The 20,959-nt window shown below is 47.2% G+C and overlaps 1 protein-coding gene across 13 annotated transcripts in view; it reads left to right on the top strand.

The window, feature by feature from the left end:
• The window catches only part of RAPGEF4 (Rap guanine nucleotide exchange factor 4), a 326,097-nt gene that overhangs the window by 222,398 nt on the left and 82,740 nt on the right, over positions 1-20,959 (top strand). For 9 of the 13 annotated variants that reach the window (XM_002712290.6, XM_089328145.1, XM_008258750.5 and 6 more), the window contains 4 exons: positions 9,173-9,226; positions 9,506-9,612; positions 13,228-13,349; positions 15,110-15,293. In XM_002712290.6, coding sequence (XP_002712336.2) covers positions 9,173-9,226; positions 9,506-9,612; positions 13,228-13,349; positions 15,110-15,293 — 467 coding nt within the window. Of the gene's footprint in view, positions 1-3,262; positions 3,474-9,172; positions 9,227-9,505; positions 9,613-13,227; positions 13,350-15,109; positions 15,294-20,959 lie in introns of all 13 variants that reach the window. The other 4 variants (XM_008258753.5, XM_089328142.1, XM_070070679.2 and 1 more) reach the window with 2 other exon arrangements.

Raw genomic sequence — 20,959 nt, 5'->3', positions numbered from 1 at the left:
CCAGCATCTTAACTGCCCGGGTGGATACCCAGCCCTCCTTCGCTTTTGAAGGAGAATCTTGATGGATATAGCATTCTACATGGGTGAGGGTTTTTTACCCCATACTTTTTTTTTTAAGATTGATTTTATTTATTTGCAAGAAAGAGTTACAGAGAGAGGTAGAGACAGAGGGAGAGGTCTTCCATCCACTGGTTCACTCCCCAGACGACCACAAGGGCCGGAGCTGTGCCGATCTGAAGCCAAGAGCTTCTTCCGGGTCTCCCACATGGGTGCAGGGGTCCAAGGACTCGGGCCATCTTCTACTGCTTTCCCAGGCCACAGCAGAGAGCTGGATCAGATGTGGAGCAGCTGGATCTTGAATCAGTGCCCACATGGGATGCTGGCACCGCAGGCAGCGGCCTTACCCGCTACACCACAGCGCTGGCCCCATACAGTGTTTTCAATTTGTAGAATTTCCTTTGATCATTCTTAGAATTTCTCTCTCTCTCTCTTTTATTTTTTTTATGATTTATTTATTTACTTATTTGAAAGGCAGAGTTAGAGAGAGAGAGATGGAGATAGATATCTTCCATCCACTGGTTCACTCCCTAAATGGCCACAACAGCCAGGGTTGAGCCAGGCCAAAGCCAAGAGCCTGGAACACCATCTAGGTCTCTTACCAGAGATCCAACCACTTGGGCCATCTTCTGCTGCCTTCCTAGGCACATCAGCAGGGAGCCGGATTGGAAGTAAAGCAGCTGGAACTTGAAATGGTGCTCATACGGGAGGCCAGCATGACAGGTGACAGCTTACCCCACTGTGCCATAATACCATCCCCCTTAGAATTTCTAGATCTCTGTTTGTATTACCTAATACATTCTTTTAAAAAAAAAAAAAAAGAAAGAAAGAAAGATTCATTTGTTTATTTGAAGGTCAGAGTTACACAGAGAGAGGAGAGGCAGAGAGAGAGGTCCTCTATCCGATGGTTCACTCCCCAGTTGGCCACAATGGCCGGAGCTGCGCCAATCTGAAGCCAGGAGCCAGGAGCTTCTTCCGGGTCTCCCACATGGGTTCAGGGGCCCAAGGACTTGGGCCATCTTCTGCTGCTTTCTGAGGCCATAGCAGAGAACTGGATAGGAAGTGGAGCGGCTGGGCCTCAAACCAGCGTCCATATAGGATACCAGTGCTTCAGGCCAGGGCATTAACCCACTTTGTGACAGCGCCGGCTCCCCAAAACATTCTTGTATATTGTCTACTATTCTCTTTGGTATTACCAGTGACATACAAGCCCATAGTGAACATATAAATTATAGCTATTTTAAATTTCCTGTCTGAAAATTCCAAAATCTGTGCTGTATCTGATTTTTATTTCGATGCTTGCTTTATGTCTTTAGACTGTGTTTTTTCTTGCCTTTTATCATGCCTTATACTTTTTTTTATTGGAAATTAGCCATAATGTATTGGTAATAAGAATTGAGATAAATTGTCCTTTAACCTAAGTTTTTGTGTTAGACTGGCCTGTCTAACTAATACTAAACACAGGTTGGCCTGTGTTTAGTATTTGCTGGAGTTGTAGGTACCAAAACCTTCAAAATCCTCTAGTGTCCTTGCTTTGGTTTCCCACATTACCGTTATATTACCCCAGGAACTCTGCCTTAGGCTGCTCTTTCAGCGGGAATCCGTGATGTTTATATTGGTGCGGTGGGGACATGGGGGAGAGGGAGGGAGTGTGTCCACCTTCAGTCTCCTGTGTGCCATCAAAGTCATCATTTAGATGTTCCTCCTGTTCTGTGGCTTCCATTCCAGATTAGTAAATTTCAGCTGTGACGCTGGGTTCTTCTCTCTCCAGATTTTGGGGTACTACTTTGCTCTGCAACGTCGGTTCTCCGATGCACCCAAGAAAAGTCATCATTTTTACTTGTCCTGGTTGTGGCAGAGGTGTGAACTTCCAGGTTTTTTACATGGTGTAGCTGAAACTGGAAATCTGTGAGCCAATTTCCAATTAGGAAGGACTCAGGGGACAAAAAAGCCAACGATGCATATTGATGTTTTTTCCATTATTTCACAACTGCAGGACTTACATGGTTATTTCAGAGTGGTGAAATCTGCCTATGACTTAGTTCTGACTTTATTTTCGTCTGGTCTTAGCAAAGAGTGATGACATTATGCTAATTATTATGAGAATGAGACATACATTTCAAATACCTTAGTTGTGTTATTCCAAAATTCCAAAACAAGGGACTGTAACTCCTACAAGTATATCCAGGGTTGAATATTATTTTCATCCACTTCCTCATATACCTCTCTCTTTTATCTGAAATAAGAAAAGGGAGAATTTGAAATCCATGATGTAGCGTTTATTTGTGGATTCATGTAATCTCACTTCCTGTAGAAGTTTTGCTTTTCCAACAAGATGAGGGATTCATTTAGACCAGACACTTTATCAGAATTTATTCAAAATTTTTTATTTCCTTATTTTTATGTATTGGAGGAGGAGAGGGTTCCCAGCCATTATTTCACTCCCCGTATGCTCACAACAGCTGAGACTGGGCCGGGCCAAGGCTGGGAGCAGGCGCTCATTCTGGGTCTTCTACGTGAGCAGCGGAGACGCAGCTCCCAGAGCATTACCTGCTGCCTTCCAGGGTGTACACTGTTGAGAAGCAGGCATCAGGGTAGGACGAGGCCTCGAACTCGGGCCCTCCAGGATGGGATACAGGTGCTCCAAGTGGCATCTTTGTTTGTTTGTTAAAATCTTCGTGTATTTATGCATTTGAAAGGCAGAAAGACAGACCCACAGTCAGGGCCTCCAATGTGGGTAGCAGGGATGCAAGTGGCATTTTTACCACGAGGCCAAACACCTGCCCCCGAATCTCCTCCATTAGCCCAGTGCATTGCTCCTCACAACAGGCCGTCATTAGCTCCTTGAATCTGACCGTGTGTGGACTCTCGGGGCTTGGTATTGCATAGGGTTGCAGAGGTCAGCCGTGAGCTTTGTGCCCCAATCTAGCTTGTTATTCTCGTCTCTTGGCTGAAAACGTCGAGCCTTGCCAAAGGCTTCTGTGAGCAAATACTTGAGGAGAAAGAATTACCCTCTTTCAAAAGGTTCTGAATATGGTTTTTCACAGGCCTATTACAGGGCCTTGCACCTCATTATAATCTACTGGGGAGTTATTGTGCATCTGGTAATGGAGGCTAAATTCATATTTTTCATCACCTGATTAGGATTTCTGAATTGGCTCTGGTGCCAAAAGGAATCTTTTCCCTGACTGTTCCTCCTTTTCAGTGGTAATATAAACATAATAAAAAGCGGCAGAAAGAGCATCCCCTTTCCAGAAACAAACAAAAACCAATTACGGTCAATCCTGAGGGGAGACTTCAGCAGAGAGAGCCAAGAGAAGCAGGGAGAAAGCGGACTGCTCTGCCTTTGTCTGTCCTTCGCGCCCAGCTTGCCAGCTCACATGCTCGCAGCCCAGTTTGGATTCTTTCCTGCCCAGGTAGGAAGGAAGAATTTTTATCAGCGTGTGATTGATGTGCTGAAATGTGGGAAATTGAATCAGGGAGAGGTCTGCTCCTCTCCGGGCTCATTTGTGAAATGTGCATCCAGGCTATAGGTCACAAAGGTGGGCAGCTCTGGGAAGCAAACCGGGGCACCCATGAAGCCATGCTCTGGTCAGCCCACCTGCCATGCCTGCAGCCCAACAGGAAGAGTGCCTGGGGCACACGGTACAATGTGCAGGTGAGAGGGCCGGGGTGCCCCGCGTGGCAGCCATGGTGATCACCTGGCCTGGCCTACGCCTATTGCCTTCAGATCAGTTCTTTGTCCTTCTGTGCTGGGCACTGGGTGCAGGCCTCTGCACAGTGTGTTTTCTGGGCTCCCTGTCCTTGGTTTGGCCTTGTGACTCACTGATATCACCATGCGGCTTCTATTTTTTTTTAAATTATTGATTTATTTTCTTTCACTTTATTTGAAAAACAAAGACTGACAGATAGATCTTCCATCTACTGGTTCATTCCTCAAATGCCCACAACAGCCTGGGCTGGGCCAGGCCGAGGCCAGTAGCCTGGAGCTCCATTTAGGTCACCCACAGGGGTGGCAGGGCCTCAAGTACTTGAGCCACCACTGGCTGTGACCGTCCCAAGCTGTACCATAGCCACTGCACCAACCCCGCCTCCCACACTGCCTCTGCTTAGCCTCGTCCTTTGTAAAATGATATTTTCTTTCCTTCTCTGGCTTCTGCTAGTGGGAGACTGGATCCAGGAAGTCCTCACTCCGTTCTCAGCAGTGGGCGGGCGATGGGTGGCAGAGGCAGCAGTGGTTCTACCACTGTGGTTGCTCCAGGCTGTCCAGATTCCAGCTGGCACTAGGACTAGGCCCAGGCCCTGGTGGTTCTCCCTTCTCCCTGTCCATCTCCCGAGGGGTTTTCTGCACTGCTAATGTCAGGGCTACCTCACACTGGCCCATTTGGCTGCTCAACTCTGCCACCCTCTGTGATCAACACTCCAGGAAATTCCCTGATTCTTGGGTGCACTTGGCTGGAACCCGCTCCCTGGTGTGTTTGCCTTCATCATGAAGGGGCAGTTCATCAATGCTGAGTGTTTTATTATCACAAAGTTGCTTTTCTGAACATGAATTCAGGCCAGGCACAGGGCAAGGTGCTAATATGTAATCTCAGCAAGTGATTATGAATATTTAATGCCGGAAATGCATGAGGTCATGTCTGAGCCAAGCTGTCTCTGTGAGCGAAGTGCGGGTGGGACGGGGTAGCTGGCCCTGCAGTGGAGGCGCTAGGGCGAGGTAGACCTGCATTCGGCTCAGCAATTCCACCTCTCAGCTGCATGAGCGAAGACCCTACCCAGCCTGCGTTTTCCTGGTAAATAATGAGAGTGATAACTGCATAAGAGGGTAGTGCATGCGGAGCTGCCTCTAGGGCTGGCCTGCTCTCTCTGACTCTCCCTAACACCCTCATGCTTCCCCTTTCCCTAGTGAACCAAATCATCCAGAAAATGGGAATCTTCATGTTTGTCTATAGCACAGCGGAGGTAAAATTCTCAAAAGAAGCTTTGCTTGAAAGCACAGGGAAACCAAAAAGAAAATAAACAAGCAGATACAAAAGCAAGAAAGTCACCCTCACAATGGAGGGGCCCTGAACAGGCAGTGGTCAGAGACCGATTCCCAGGACAGAGCTGCTGTCACACATGCTCTCTGTGTCACAACAGATGGCTGTCGGGCACCAACCTTGTTCTTAGAACACAGGCTATTGCCCAACTGAATACGGTGCACCTTTCAAAGACCAATCCCTATTCCCTCAAAATAAAGCTTCCCTTGCTGCCCCCCGGCACGTGTCCCTTGGAGGTTTTGTTTAAATGAAGGGACCGGCCCCTACTCAAAGCATCCATTCATTGTGTCACCCCTCTACCTAAATCTTTGAGCTGGAGACGGTTCTGAGAATGCTGCCTTTCAAGAGATTAAACAGCCTCTTGGTCCTGGAACTGGTACTAGGGTTTTCTAGCTAAAAGACAACCTCGTGTACATTTTACACATTTAGAAGTTGCAAATCAAAGGAAAAATCTCGGCTGAAGCTTGATGCTGCCCTGGCTTTAGTATTACTTTGTTTTCAGGGTTCCAAGGAACCAAAAAGGGGAGCTGTCCAACAAAATAAACTAACCTAGGGACCACCGGTTAGCATTTTGTTAAAATACAGTGGTTTCCCCTTATCTGTGGTTTTGATTTCTACAGTTTCAATTGCCTATGGTTAACCATGGTCTGAAAATATTAACAAGAAAGTTCCAGAAATAAACAATCCATGAAATTTAAATTGGGCTCTGTTCTGAATAGTGGGATGAAATCTCATGGCCTCCTGCTCTGTCCCACCTGGGATGCAAATCACTGATTTATGCAGTGTAACCATATTGTGTAAGCTGCCTGCCCCATGGCAGTTAAAGGAAGAGAACTGTCATTACAATATATCATTATAGGGGCCAGCGCTGTGGAGCAGCGGGTTAAAGCCTGGCCTTAGGCACCGGTATCCCATATGGGCACCAGTTCTAGTCCTGGCTGCTCCCTTTCCGATCCAGCTCTCTGCTATGGCCTGGGATAGCAGTAGAAGATGGCGCAAATCATTGGGCCCCTGCACCCACATGGGAGACCTGGAGGAAGTTCCTGGCTCCTGGCTTCAGATCGGCACAGCTCTGGCCACTGTGGCCATTTGGGGAGTGAACCAGCAGATGGAAGACCTCTCTCTCTGTCACTACCTCTCTCTGTAACTCTTTCAAATAAATAAAAATTAATCTTTAAAAAAATCATTATAATTGTTCTCTTTTATTATGTTACTGTTGTTAATCCCTTAGTGTGCCTAATTTATAAATTAAGCTTTATCATAGATGCATATAGAAAAGACATAAAATAGCACATAGAATCCAGTATTACCCATAATTTTGGCCATTCCCTCCTCCAAGGACTACTGTGTGGCCATTTCTGTAAACGCAAATAAAAAGATGCCATCTGCAAATAGTGTCTCACTGTTCACACCACAGAACAGACATTCGTCAGTCATCCTCAAGTGTGGGCATCTCTCTGACCCCTGGCTCAGTCAGCTTTTCCAAAATCAGTGCAGAGGAAAAGCGTGTGCTCACAGGAAGTCACAGAAGGTGACTTCCAAGGCTGGTCTCACAGCTGCGTGCTCTGCACCTCATATATCTGCCTTGCCTTCCTCCAAAACAGGAAGAAGTAGGCTTCTTTTATTATATTTAAGACTATCCAGAGGTTGGCCAATGCCACAGCTCACTAGGCTAATCCTCCGCCTGCGGCGCCGGCACACCAGGTTCTAGTCCCGGTTGGGGCGCCAGTTCTGTCCCGGTTGCCCCTCTTCCAGTCCAGCTCTCTGCTGTGGCCTGGGAGTACAGCGGAGGATGGCCCAAGTGCTTGGGCCCTGCACCCGCACGGGAGACCAGGAGGAAGCATCTGGCTCCTGGCTTCGGATCCACAAGTGCTTGGGTCCTGCACCCGCATGGGAGACCAGAAGGAAGCACCTGGCTCCTGGCTTTGGATCGGCACAGCACGCCAGCCATAGCAGCCATTTGGGGGGTGAACCAGCAGAAGGAAGACCTTTCTTTTCTCTCTGTCTCTCTCTCTCTCACTGTCTAGCTCTGCCTGCCAAAAACAAACAAACAAACAAACAAACAAAACGACTATCCAGAGGCTCAGCAGGTGACCCTGTGTAATGTAAGGATGTGGAATGTGGGAGTACTGGGAACTCATGATTCCAAAATACCCAGCATGCTTGACTAGCACTGTTGCAGCATCTTGGTGTGATGGTGGCACTTCTGCACGTTTTCCAGGTGCTACGCCATCACAGAATTCCCCCTGTCTTCTTTGGAGGTGTTAGGACAAGGGCAGGAGACCATGAGCTCATGACCCCCTCACCCCTACAGGTCTGCTCTCAGGGCAGAGTTGGCTTCTGATTAAAGCCACCATTGAGCGAGCACCCTGACGTTCCGTGGTCTGTGCTGGTTGTGAACAGTGTGCTGTTGTCACTATGATATTGCTCTAGTGACCGCGATAGGAAAAGTCTACCTGATGCCAACCAGGTGAAGAAAATGTTTAAATACCAGGTCCAGTGAGATGTCAGCCATTCCAAAAACATCTGTATCTCCTCTATGCTGTTTCCTGAAGTTTAATATTCTTTTCTCTTTTTCCTTAATTCTAACGTGAAAAGCATAGACTCACTTGAAGTGTATTATTGATCAAAAGAAAGGTGTGTGTTTATAAGTGTGTATTTGTACTTTGGTATACGAAAGATTTCTAAATTAATGTTAATTTTCATTTCCCCCATTGACCATATTTTTTAAATTAGGACTAGAGGGAAAACATATCCATTTATTTTCCCTGTAACTATCTTCCATTTGCCAAAATGCAGGGTGTTCAGTAGAAAGTAGGGTAATCTCTGTATTAATTTTCTCTGACAAAGTACCACAAACGAAGTGGCTCCTCACAACACAAACTAATAGCCTGATTGTGTGCCAGCTTAAAAGGCTGGATGGATCTCAGTGAGCTGAGCCGGGGTGTTGGAGGCTGCATCCTCGTGGAGGCACGTGGGGAGAAACCTTTCGCATCTTCAAGAGGCCACCTTCTTTCCCTGGCTCTTGGCCTCCTCCGTCTTCAAAGCCAGCCAGGTGGGGCCAACTCCTTCCCGGGCTGCTGCCTCGGGTTCAGGCTCCTCTGCCCCTTCTTCTGTCTTTAAAGCATTCCCTGTGATGACAGGAGTCCACCTGGAAACACAAGGCTAATCTTCAGACTTTGGTCCTGAATTTAACCACACCCTCAGAGCCCCTTGGGCCACGCAGCGAATCCCATCGTAGGTTCTGGTGCTGAGGACGTGGACATCTTTGGGAGGCTGTAATTCTGCCTACCACAGTCTCATAAGAAATCTCATCTTTTCTTCCCTCTGATAGTGGGACTGGTGGTTCTGTCCCCCGGCCTTTGGTAATTCAGATAAAGGGAGCTAAAGGGTTTGGTCAGACAAGAGGGCTCAGCTGTGTAGCCTGAAGCCGCTGATTTCTCTGGATTCACATGTAGCACTTGCGTCTGAAGAATGTGGGTAATAAATAGAGCTTTCCCGTGACAGCCACAGAGCCCTGAGAACGGCACCCCCTCGTCAAAGAACGAGAAGGAGGGCACCGCTGCCTCTGGGCACCCGAGTGCACAGAACCGGCTCGCAGCCTCGCTGAAATGTGAAAACTTCCTTCCTAAACGCACAGAGAGCCAAAGGGGAATCTTAACTACGTGACAGAGAATGGAATGGCTCATTTCCATCCTAAACCAATGCCTCATCCCCAGCCCCCGAGTGGGTCATTTTAACCTCTGTTTATCTTGTTTTGCTTTTTCCTCTGCTCTGATGTTTGTTATGCTTTGAGTGGATATTTATGCCCTTCTCATTAAGCCAACAAACATCGAATCATTCCTATCTGTTTTTTTTTCATTTTCAATAATTTATATTTAAATGTTGGCAAATTGAATGATCTGTTTTGCCCTTTGAATGCTCATGCATTCAAGTTTTCTAGGTAGATGCTATCTTTTTTTTAATTCTATTTTGCGTTTAATAAAAATTGATATTTCTTATTATCCCCCAACCCATAATTTTCTTTACTGAATTTTTTGTTTAATTTTCTTTTGCTTTAACATTTTATTTTTCAGACACCTCTCATTGAACCTCACGTTCCTCTCCGTCCTGCTAACACCATTACCAAGGTAATGGGACGTAGGTGGGTTGATGAGCCATCAGCACTAGCTTTGCAGGTGCCTTGGAGGTGGCGCATATGTCAGAGCATCAGATCAAGAAACCTGATACATTTCTTAGGACAAATATTCAGTGACATGCCGCACAAGTGAACAGCGTAAATATGTATGAGGATGATGTTTTCCTAGCCAGACTTAGATTGGAAAGTAATTGAAGGATTCCTCCCAAGTGCTCTCCTTCATAAATTCTCCTTTTCTTCTCTTTCCCCCTCCTACCTGATTAAAATCCAGGTCCCTTCAGAGAAGATCCTCAGGGCTGGAAAAATTTTACGAAATGCCATTCTCTCTCGAGCACCTCACATGATAAGAGATAGAAAATACCACCTAAAGACATACAGGTACGTGCACTAATTCTAAAAGCTGTGGCCCCCTCAGATTCACGTTTCGTGGATTGGGACAAACATGCCTCTCTCTATTTCTCATCTGGCGGCAGCCTGTTTTATAAAGTCTTCAGGTTCTGAGAGAGCTATGCTTGTCTTAGATACCTGCTTCACTATGGCTATTTAATTACCAGTAATAGCCCCAGAAGTTGCTCAAGAACTCATTTGTTTGGACATTGGTATAATTATTATGAATAAAAGAAACATTTTAAGGAAACCTACCAGGCTTATATCACATTTAACATTTACTGACTGCTTACTTATTCTTGAAGACGGGCACCAGGCCTCTTTCCATGTTGTTTCATCCCCACCAGAACCATGTATGACTGTTTTTCAGATGACAAAACTGAGGCCCAGAGAAAATAAATTGTCCTCTTGTCCTAAGTCAAGACTAGTGAATAGAAGAACCAACATTTCAACCAAGCTTGATTGATTTCCAAATTCAATGACCTTTCATTCAGCCATTCATTTATTTCACAAGTTTATTAATCAGGTACTGGGTGCCAGCCACCACTGTGTCCCAAGCCCTAAGCGTATAGCAATGAACAAAATATGCAAAGACCTCTGTGGAGCTGATTTTTGAATGCAGGATTTCACTTCAGCATTTGTATACTAAGACACACAGCTCTGCATCATATCCATACTCAGCGGAAGAAGGAGCCCTGTCTATAGCTGTCACTGACAAAGATAAATCTGGAGGCTACTGGGGTAATTCAGCCTTCTGGGATGGCTGAACCATGGGAACCTGATAAGAATTTGGGTCTAATCCCTAACTTCTGCTTACATCAATCAGCAAATATTTAAGAACCAGAATAGCTAATATATGGCACATGAGCCTTCACCCTGTTCCCTGAACCCGGGGTTCAGACACAGCCCTCTGTCATCAACCAGTAGGGCTTTCTTTCCCATTTAGCTTAGACATGACCTCAGAATCCATTAGCCTGGGCATGAGTCAAAACCCATTTGGTTCACAGGAACCAAATTCATAAGTCCCAATGGAAAGCTACAACATAAATTTTAAAGCTATTGTAAATGATACATGTCTTCTAGTGACTACCACCTATGACAGCGCCCATAAAGTTAGACCAGGTTCACCTTTCCAAGTATATGTGCCTCCAGGATACATACTTCAAGATCTGCTTTCCCTCTATCTCTCCCCTTTCTCTCTCCTGTTCTCTTTCCCTCTCCCTTTCTCTCCCTTTCCCTCCCCACCCCCCCGCCCTCCTCTATCTCCCTCTCCCTCTGCCTCTCCTTCTTCCCCAAGGCCAAAGATGGAGAAACATTGCAAATATTTTTTCTTTCGGTCACTTTTTCTACACTCCAGGCAGAGTAACCCTCTTCTGCCAGCATTTGGGGTGAATATGTTGCAAGACCATATGTCCATGTTGTGGACAGTTTGCCACATTTATGTTGGCCTGTCTTGACAGAATTTTGGAAATGAGATGAGATTTAAGAAGCACCTCCCTTTTATCAGTAGTAGATTCCTCATACACACTGTTTCTTAGGACAGATTGGTCATCTGTTCCCCTTCCTGTGGATTTTTGCAAGCTGCAGCTGACGGTAATTACATTTTTAGTCCTCTTCTCCAACCCTAGAAGTTGATTCTTTCGGAATCTGTGGCCTTATGCCCTGCTATAATTTTAAGTAAAGGTTAAAAAAAAAATTAAGTGTCACCTGTCTCCAGAGAGAGTTCAACTTCCTTAATTCATTTGAATGGATCTTAAAAATCTCATATGGCTAAAGGACTTTTCTCTTTTTAAAATTTTTATTCCTTAATTTAAGATGTGATTATGCTGTCCCAAGTATTGGCTTACATTGGAAAACTCTATTAAAACATGTCATTTTGGGTGACAAGTGATGGAAACTAGAAGTCAGAATCCTTCTTGCTCCATAGCACTGAAACTGTAAACCCCTGACATATAGGTGTGATGTCCACTCCACACCCTATGATGCAAACTAATGATCTGCCGGCAATGACCAGTAGACTCAACCAGAAGGCAGATGTGTGCTTTCTTTTTCCTGCAGCTCAGTTTGAGTTGCCTCATCCCAGGTCTTGTACTTTCCAGATCCATCCTCTCTCCCTCCTGCTCCTCATCCCATTAATTCATTGTTGCAATTTGGCAGTGGGAGCCAAGGGGAGGGTGAGTTAGGAAGCCTCTGCAGAGGTAGGATCACCCCAGTGACACCAACACTCACATCTCCTGTTGTTCTTCCAAAGTGAGGAACCATTGATTGAAAGATTCCCCAGCAATTCCATCAGCTACAGGTAGCACGCAGTGGGTCTATGTTCCATGTTCTGACTGCAGGAGTTTTTGTAAGGATTCAGGTGCTCTGGGCTCATCCTGACTTCATGTACTCCTTGTAGTAAAGCAATCAATGAGTTAAAAGCCAAATGAACTTGATTTTTGATACTCTTACAAGACTGTAAGACCCTGGGTCAGGGTCAGCCACAAATCAGGGCGTCCCAAAAGGCAACCCATTGCAGAGTTCCTAGAACATGAGCACCAGGAAGGACCTTACAAACCATCTTTTGCTGCTACAGACGTGGAAACAGAATCAGTGAGTGGCCAGAGTCACACGGCCAGCCAGCACTAGGCCTAATGCTGCATTTCACGTCTCCGGCAGTTCAAGACTTCACAAAATGGCACAGCGCCAGGAGTCTACTTCAACTTAAGCTCTCTGGCCTTGATCCATCCCAGACTGTGTCCCAGAGGCAGGGTCATCCTCCACATGGGAGGAGAGGCCATCAGTGACTCAGTCCCAGCTGCAGCCCCTCTGACCCCCTGTTTTGTTCCATTGTCCCCTGGGATCCATCCCCAGGACTTCAAGATTTGATTTCCTCCCCTGACCATCCTGCTGTGAACACCGGCTGTCTCACTCATCACTGGGAGCTTTCAAGATTTCCTAATGCGTGTGCGTAATGACCCTTCCTCACTCACATGTGTGTGCTTTGCCCGTGCACATCAGGAGGAGGTGGGGGGGGGGGATTACTGTGTGAAGACACAGCATTTGCAGCCCTCCAGACAGGCTCTGCGGAAGTGCTAATGCTCATTACACAGAACTTTTTTCAAGAGAGATTTGCATCACTAATTGCTCGTCTCTCCCAACACCCCTCCAAAGAAGCTCAGTAGTGTTACTTGAAAAAATAAAGTGCTCTATAATTTTGCACTTAACACAGCGCCCTTCGGGGAGCACCTCCAAGTGCCTCCCAAGCATCAGCTCAGCCCGTCACAAGGCTCCGGTGAAGGGAGCCACTTCACTGAATCGCTCGTGAAATCGTGCGCCACCCCCGCCCCCGCCCCCACTCCCACCGTGGCCTCAGGTCTCCCCTGATGCGGCAGTTTGTTGAGTTCTAGCTGTTGGCCGGTGTTGCTTACAAGGGTTCCCTCGTGAGCTGAGTGTTTTCATCAAGTTTGAGAACCGGAGGCAACACCTTGTGATGCTTTGTTTTGCTGTGAGACCCCTGTGATGGGAGGGCACTGCACTCCTTGGGAAGTCCTCCTCTCAAAAGCTACCCCCATCTTTTGTCTGCAAGGGGCTGATTTCCCCATCTTTGCATCCCCCCCCCTTCAGACAATGCTGTGTGGGAACCGAGCTGGTGGACTGGATGATGCAGCAGACTCCGTGTGCTCACTCCCGGACGCAAGCTGTTGGCATGTGGCAAGTTCTGCTAGAAGATGGGGTGCTCAACCACGGTAAGATGCGTACGATGCGCCGCACTCCTGGGAAAGCCTCAAGGAATGCTAAGTGCATCTCCCTGGACAAGCGGTTGCTCGCCTCCCAAATGGACTAGAAAGAATTAGGATCCCTTTTGGGACCGCGGAGCTGACACCTTCATTTAACAGTGCAGATGTGGCGAGTGGATGCTATGCATGGCCGTGTTCCACCATTTGTACCTTCCTGACTTCAGAGAGTGTATGAAAGGAAAATGAAATTGCAACCTGAGTGCATCCATTCCAATTACGTTTATTAGTTTGCATTCACGGTTCATTGATAGTGTGATTATACTCTAAGCACTGCATAGCAATCCTGATGCAGGGGCAGAAGGAAGAGCAATGACATGTGTGGCCAGGCTGACGACATGCAAGCAGGTAATGAATCCAGAAGCTGCCTTTTAACGGCGCTGCCGCCTGGGAGAGCCCATTTGTATCCCCCACAGGATGGCCATATTTAAAGGCAGGTATGTGCTTTGCAGACTGCAGCCCCTAATGACCGCAGGGGCTGCCACCCAACACAGTGACCGTGCAGGGCTGGTGCACAACTGTGACTCAACTTCTCACACCATTGGCTCACATGCACTTTTCAAAACAGACCAAATGGTAACATCAGCCACTTCATTTGCCCACACCTGGGAATCTGATAATGGTTTTGCTGGTCTCTCACATTCCCATGTGTATACAGCTCCCCTGAGAGCCTTGTAAAAATGTAGATTCTGATGTAGCAGGTCTAGGATGCATCCTGAGTGTGTTTCCAACAACTCCCAGCTGCTGCTGCTACTCTGGGGCTCCCTCTTGGAGCTGCCAGAGTCCACGGCTTCTCCTTGGCCTTTCAGAGTGTAAGAGTTCCATCCTGTAAAGGGGGTGATGGCTTTAAGACAGAACTGAGGGGCCTTCAAAAGGTTCACAGGAAATGCATAGTATGAAACAAAAACCTTTGTCTGGATTTCAATTTGTTTCCATCAAAATGCACATGATAAAATGCCTATTATGGGAAAAAAACTCCACGAGCTTCCATTTTTTTGCATTAAAACATGCATTTTGAAAATGTATGTTTTGAAAAAAAATGATGGAGATTTCAAAAATTCTGGCACCAAAGTAAACTTTTAATTGCATTTTCACTCTGAACCTTTGTGGATGAGGGGTTCTGAGCTGAGTTCACTGTTTTTTGCCCTATGAAGATTTTGATCTTGTTCTTTTAAAGAATAAGAAGGAAAACTTTTTAAAATCATAACTAGAAGCAAATTACCATAAAATTCTTCTAAGGAGTGTATAACCTAGAAACCTGATCCAGTCTTTGTTCAAACAATTTTATTCTAACTTTTTTTTTTGTCAAAGTGCAGACAGAAACATTAGTAAACAGTACATAGAGGAAAATGTGCATTTTGACCCTGAAAAAGCAGCTTTTTTTTTTTTTTAAAGGCCGCACGTCCCAAAACCATTACAGGGCTTATTCCTGTTAGGGACCTAGAAAATGTCACCAGGGCGGTTTCTCCAAGTCCAAGTGCGCATCTCAGCAAAGCTGGCAGGTTCTCCAAGGGAGTCCCACGGAGGCCCGGGCGGGCTGTGCTGGGCATGACTGCAGCCACGAACAGACTTCCAGCTGCCCCACCCTGGGGCAGGCGGGGTGCGAAGGGTGCGGAGTCTCACCGCAGGGGCTGGGCACCATTGCCTGTTTCTGGCGAACGGGGCCGGGAGGCAGAGGTCCCCGCCGACGCTTGCCTCCATGTTCCCCGCAGTGGACCAGGAGCACCATTTCCAAGACAAATATTTATTTTATCGATTCCTGGATGACGAGCAGGAGGATGCCCCTTTGCCTACTGAGGAGGAGAAGAAGGAGTGCGACGAAGAGCTCCAGGACACCATGCTGCTGCTCTCGCAGATGGGCCCTGACGCCCACATGCGGATGATCCTGCGCAAACCGTGAGTGAGAGCGCCTGCGCGCCGGGCAGCCCGGGACACCGCCCCGCCGCCTGCACAGGTGCACCCGGGCTCCTGCGACCTCCCGCGTCCAGGGCTGGCCTGAGGCCGCAGGAGACGCCTAGACGGGGTGCTGCTTCACATTTGTCTCAGTTTTGCTCTGCATTTTTCACTTTGGAGCCGGCTAGCTCCATTTCTCCTCTGCAGAACTCTCGAGATGGCCAGCAGTTGGCACAGGATGACAAACTGAGGCGTCTCCTATATAAAAGACCTTTGGGCAGGGACAAACAGACATGGTTTTGCTGCTGTGCCAGACTGCGGCAGTTCCGTTTTGCTCATCCAATAGGACAGGAGTTATCAGAACCCTCATGCCCACTGCATTCATTCGTTCATTCAGCCTGTTGCTGGCCACATTCTGAGGTTTCTGCACTGGGTTCACAGATGCCTAATTTTCAGGAATCCCTTCAGATGCGGTTCAGCTGGTGAGACAGGCGCCCCCTGCCGTCTCAGCTGAAGCCCACCAGCGGATTTGGGGATTATAACGCGATCAACTCAGGGAAACCGCCCGGAGCCCCACTAGCGGCAGAGCAGGGCATCCTAATGATGGCCCCCTGGCTGGCAAAGAAGCCTGGGCTGCCTCCTAATCCGCAGGAAAACCTTTTGCTAAGGGAGTGCCTTGGCCCTTGGTTCTGAAGCCATCACGCTCAGGCTCATGTTTCTCTGCTGGAAAAGACGTCGCCTCCGCCCTGCGACCAGTGCCAGGCAGCTGCGGCTCTGGACTCTGCATCACGCCCTGGCTGCCTGTCATTGAATCGCAGGTCTTGACAGGAGCATTGAGCGGCCGCGTCTTCGTGTCCGCCGGGCACTTTCCAAGAGAGCGGTATCCCTTAGACCAACTTCCCAAAGTCTGTCCCTCGCACCACTCACAACAGCCACCGCGAGGGCAGCTTTATTCTGTCCCCTCAGGACACTTTCCCTTTCACTGGCCCAGGCTCCGAGCTGCAAAGGCTTTTCAGCGTGTTTCATTTTTGTCACACCATGTCCCCTTTGTCAAAACTTCCTCTTGGGTCTTCCTCTCCCCCATCGTGTGTTTCAAAGGCTTTTCCTCCTCCCAGTTGGCACCATCATCCTTAACTCTAGAACCATGGCTGTCGGCTCTTTCAGCCTCAAAACCCTTATCTTCAAACAAAAATGGAAGAGGAAAATCCAAAATAATCAAAGAGACAGGCGAGAGCCTTGCTGACCTGAGCAGGAGTACAGTCCAAGAAACCTGCCCGGCCAATTTGCACTCTCTCTGCCCTGAAGGATCGCAGGGGTAGGGGCTGAGGGCACGCAGCAGAGCTCTCGGAGGCGGGGGCACGGGGAACTTCAGTGAGCGCCACCGCCCACACCGTGCCCCCTTGCCGGACTGCCTCCCCGCTCGCTCTCTTCTCCGTGTCCTCCCTCATGTGTTTGCTGGCTCATCCCCCTCTCTGTCCTCCTTTTTGCTGCCACCTGCATTCGAGCCAACCTTAGGCAGTGGTTGTGAATCAGGGCAGGACAGCCTCCTCAGGCCCTTGGAAATGTGAGAGGCGATTTCTGTTGTCCCTCGGGAAGGGGCACACTGCTGGCATTCATGCAGCGGTGGCCAAAACCAAGGGGAGCTCAACAGGGCACAGCACCTAGGAAGCCCACAACGTAAGGAGTTGCCCTGGGAAACGGGGCTGTGAACTGTGAGAGTCTTGACAGCAAAGACGTAGCCCGTGTCACTTCCTTCATTCGTTTATTGACCAGCATTTACGGAGCACCTACTTTGTTCTAGCTACTACGTTAGCTGCTAAGGCATTAAGGGAAGCACTGAATGAGACGATTGGTCCTCCCTCCCAGAGCTTTCTGTCTAGCGTGGGAGAAAGACCTTAAGTAACTATCCATGCAAGCAACCATTTAATCACAGCCATGTCACATACTACAAAGGAAAGCATACTGTGTGTTAACAGGATGTGGAGAGGAGAGGTCTAAGCTGGTGTGGGGTACTAGGGCCATTTCTTAGCTCTGTGCATGACTGGGGGGTTTATAATCCAGGGAGAGAGGTACTCACCAAGTAGGGTCAAGTGCAACAAACATTTATTGCGTTTCTGCTATAAGCTGGGATCATTCTAACTGACTCACCCTTCACGAGAGACCTAAGAGCTGGCTGTGATGAGCCCCCCTTGGAGGTGAGCCTCTGTTCTGCTTGCTTTTTCTTCTAGATAGCGCTGAACTGCACCATCCCCAGGAGCCCACAGATCCTTCGGAGAGAATTGCATACCAGATCTGAGACCCCTGGAGTCTCGCTGGCTCTTACAGCACAGTGTTCGCCCTTATTCCAAAAGATGTCACTTTGGTAGCCTTGGGATTTTCCTGTCTGCACAATATTTTGAAATTTTGTAATGCTGGAGCTGGGTTTGCAGTTTTTCTTTTGACTTTTGGGTTTTCTTTCTACTGGAATGACAACGCCTAAGAGATAGGAAAATGAAAAATAAAGAATGTAAGTTTGTGAGGCAGACATTCAAACTCTACAATACATCCCATTTTTAAAGTCTCCTAATAGTCTGTGGGGGCTATTATTATGATTATTAAGTGGAAAGAAAACAAGTGCAGTTGTTTGAGAATTACCAGTGTCACAGCTGTCCTTGAAGAGTACAGCTAAACACTTTGCTCCTGGAAAGCAGGGCATGTTCCAAGGTCCTGGGAATGCTGACTTTCTGCTGTCCATTGCCAAGTCCTCAAGAAATGTAGATGTATGAGATACACTGGCTCCACAGTGACCAGGGCAGGACCCCCCTCCCCATTTTTAAACTCAGCACAGCTGCATTTTAGAGTAGTCACCACTCCAGAGAGGTTACCCAACTCGGGTAATTACTGGGAAAGAAATAACACAATATTCTTTGATGAGAAGATTACTTTGAGAATTTGATTGTATAATGAAGATGTTGCTTTGAAAGGTACTTCCTATTGTTCTGAATCTGAGACTCGCTAGCCAAAAAAAAAAAAAAAGTGTCACTTGTTTTGACAGGCTACTTAGAAAAATTCTCTGTTTATTACATTAACTGCAGCATTTTAACTGTCAAACTATGAAAGAATGTTCTGTAGTTTAAAAAACAGACTAGAGCTTCAGGGGAAATTTTTGGCACACTCTTGTTGCTATTGGTATTGAAAAAAAAAACATACATTTTGAATGTGAAATTAGCTTTTTATGTAGTGGCAGACAGAGTGACTCACAAAGCCCATCCTGGTTTCACAGGTGCAGACCTGGGTGGCATTTGGGGGCAAGTGCTATAGAGAGATGGCAGTTTGACAGTGCTCTTGTTGTAGCTCCAAGACAGGCCATCAAACACAAAATGGGCTTTTGGAGTCTATTGTTTTGATTTTGCTTTGTTTATGAATCCAAAAACAAGAGGTTACTCTATAGCAAATAGATTCAGTGAGGCCCTTACTGATAAAAATGTGCATTTCATCAATATTTAGCAGGTACCTTGGACAGAGAGCTGTGGACAAAAAGATATGCAGTGACAAAGTAAGCAAAATATTATAAATCTGGGGGCTGGGATTGTGGTGCAGTGGGTTAAGCTGCTGCCTGCGATGCCAGTATCCCATATGAGCACCGGTTCAAGTCCTGTCTGCTTCATTTCTGATCCGAAATTCCTGCTGTGGCCTGGGAAAGCAGAGGAAGATGGCCCAAATGCTTGGGCCTCTGTCACTCACATGGGCCACCTGGATGGAGTTCAAAGCTCCTAGTATCAGTCTGGCACAGCCCTGGCCATTTCAGCCATTTGGGGAGTAAACTATCAGATGAAAGATATATCTCCAATCTCGCTTTCTCCCTCTCTCTCTCCCTCTCTCCCCAACCCTCTCTCTCTCTCTGCAACTTTGGCTTTCAAACAAATATATTTTTTAAAAATATATATATATAAATGTGGGGTGGGCATTTGATGCAGTGATTGAGATGTTTCTTAGGAAACCCACATCCCATATCGTTGTACCTGGGGTCAAGTCCTGACCCTGCTTCCAGTTCTAGCTTCCTGCTAGTGCAAACCTTGGAGACAGCAGGTGATGGCTCGAGTACTGGGGTCCCTTCCACACAAATGGGAGACATAGATTGAGATCTGGGCTCCTGGCTTTGGCCCAGCCTAGCCCCAGCTGTTGTGAGCACTTGGGGAGTGATCCAGTGGGTAGAAGGTCTCTTTCTCTCTTCCCCCACCCTGCCCTACCTTTCAAATAAGTAAAAATTTTAAAATGTTATAAATTTGAAGGCACCTGGATAAAAAGAGGCTTCAGAAGACAAGTTGCTTTTGCCATCCACACTTCCAACCTCCCCTTCAAGTAAAATGAGACATGATGCTCCACACTTGAGAATGGGTCAGCAGAGCCTGGCTTAGAGGTGAGAGGGCAATGAAGTAGGTGCTATTTCCTAAATCTAGTTGTAGATGAGAATCACACTTCCTATTTCTACAATTCTGAAAGTCTCTAAAAGCTTAAGTCTAAGGGGCTGCATTGTGGTACAGTAGGTTAAGCCACTGCCTGCAGCACCAGCATCCCATATGGATGCCCATTCAAATTCCAGCTGCTCCACTTCCGATCCAGCTCCCTGTTGATGCACTTGGGAAAGCAACAGAAGATGGCCCAAGTCCTTGGGCCCCTGCACCCATATGGAATCCTGGATGAAAGTCCTGCTTCTGGCTTCAGCCTGGCCCAGCTCTCTCACATGCTCTCTCTTTCTCTGTAACTCTGCCTTTCAAATAAATATAATAAATCTTAAAAAACAAAAATCCTTAAGTCTAATAGCTTAACTAGCTGAGAAACAAACAAGTTGGACCTGAGCAGAGGAAAAAATAGCATGAGAGAATTGGCAGGTTCTGTAGTCTTCCGAATGGGTTGGAAACTCTGAAACTTAAGTTGATTTTTTTGGTGTGGTAAATTAATATTTTCTAACACATGCCATGGGACTTGAAGTGGAAAGGAAATAATTTAAGATGGATCGCAGGACACCTGGAGGGCAGAAGCTTTGCTCACCTGTCTATCCGCTGCCCTGCTCAGGCAGGGTCAAGACTACTCTCAACTGCTGTTCCACGTGCTTGCTCTAGGGGGCGCTTGAGGGGCTTTGTATTTTGCTCTTAATTAGCAGAACCTGTTATAACAGGATCTTTATTTGTCCAAACTGTTTTGGAGGGTATGAAATTTGAAATCCTGATAATTACAGGGGGATTTGTTTCCTCAGGGGGTCTCAGTTTAGCAAGCCTGAAATCAGTGGTGCTTAGGGTTTTGATTTCTGGTGAGAGATGCCAAGAGAATGTTTACCATTGTGAGGTCCATTCCCAAGTGCTAATCAGATGGAGAGAAATTTGACTGAAAGAGCCTAATCTTATGCAACAAGAAGTTCGCTGTGAATCCTTTCCCTCACGACATGACAAACTTTGCCTTTGTTCTTGCTGGACCGATCGCTGTGCCCTAAGTGACAGCTTGTAGGACTTGCCTGCATAAATGACTGATTAAGTGGGGCATTTCATGGGCTTGGCATTGCCTGTCACTGCAGGAGCGGTTTGGCACTTGCCCTTGGTGTCTGTGTACCCAGGGAAGCAGCCACGGGGTCGCAGCCATGGCGATTCAGGCTCCGGAGTGGGGAGCTGGCTGTGGCTGCCCATTCACAGTTT

The sequence above is a fragment of the Oryctolagus cuniculus genome, chromosome 3 (assembly GCF_051225735.1).
Source record: "Oryctolagus cuniculus isolate XC-2025 breed Fujian yellow rabbit chromosome 3, ASM5122573v1, whole genome shotgun sequence".
NCBI lineage: Eukaryota > Metazoa > Chordata > Mammalia > Lagomorpha > Leporidae > Oryctolagus > Oryctolagus cuniculus.
Note: the sequence above shows the minus strand (reverse complement) of the source record. Positions and strands in the feature narration are given on the sequence as shown.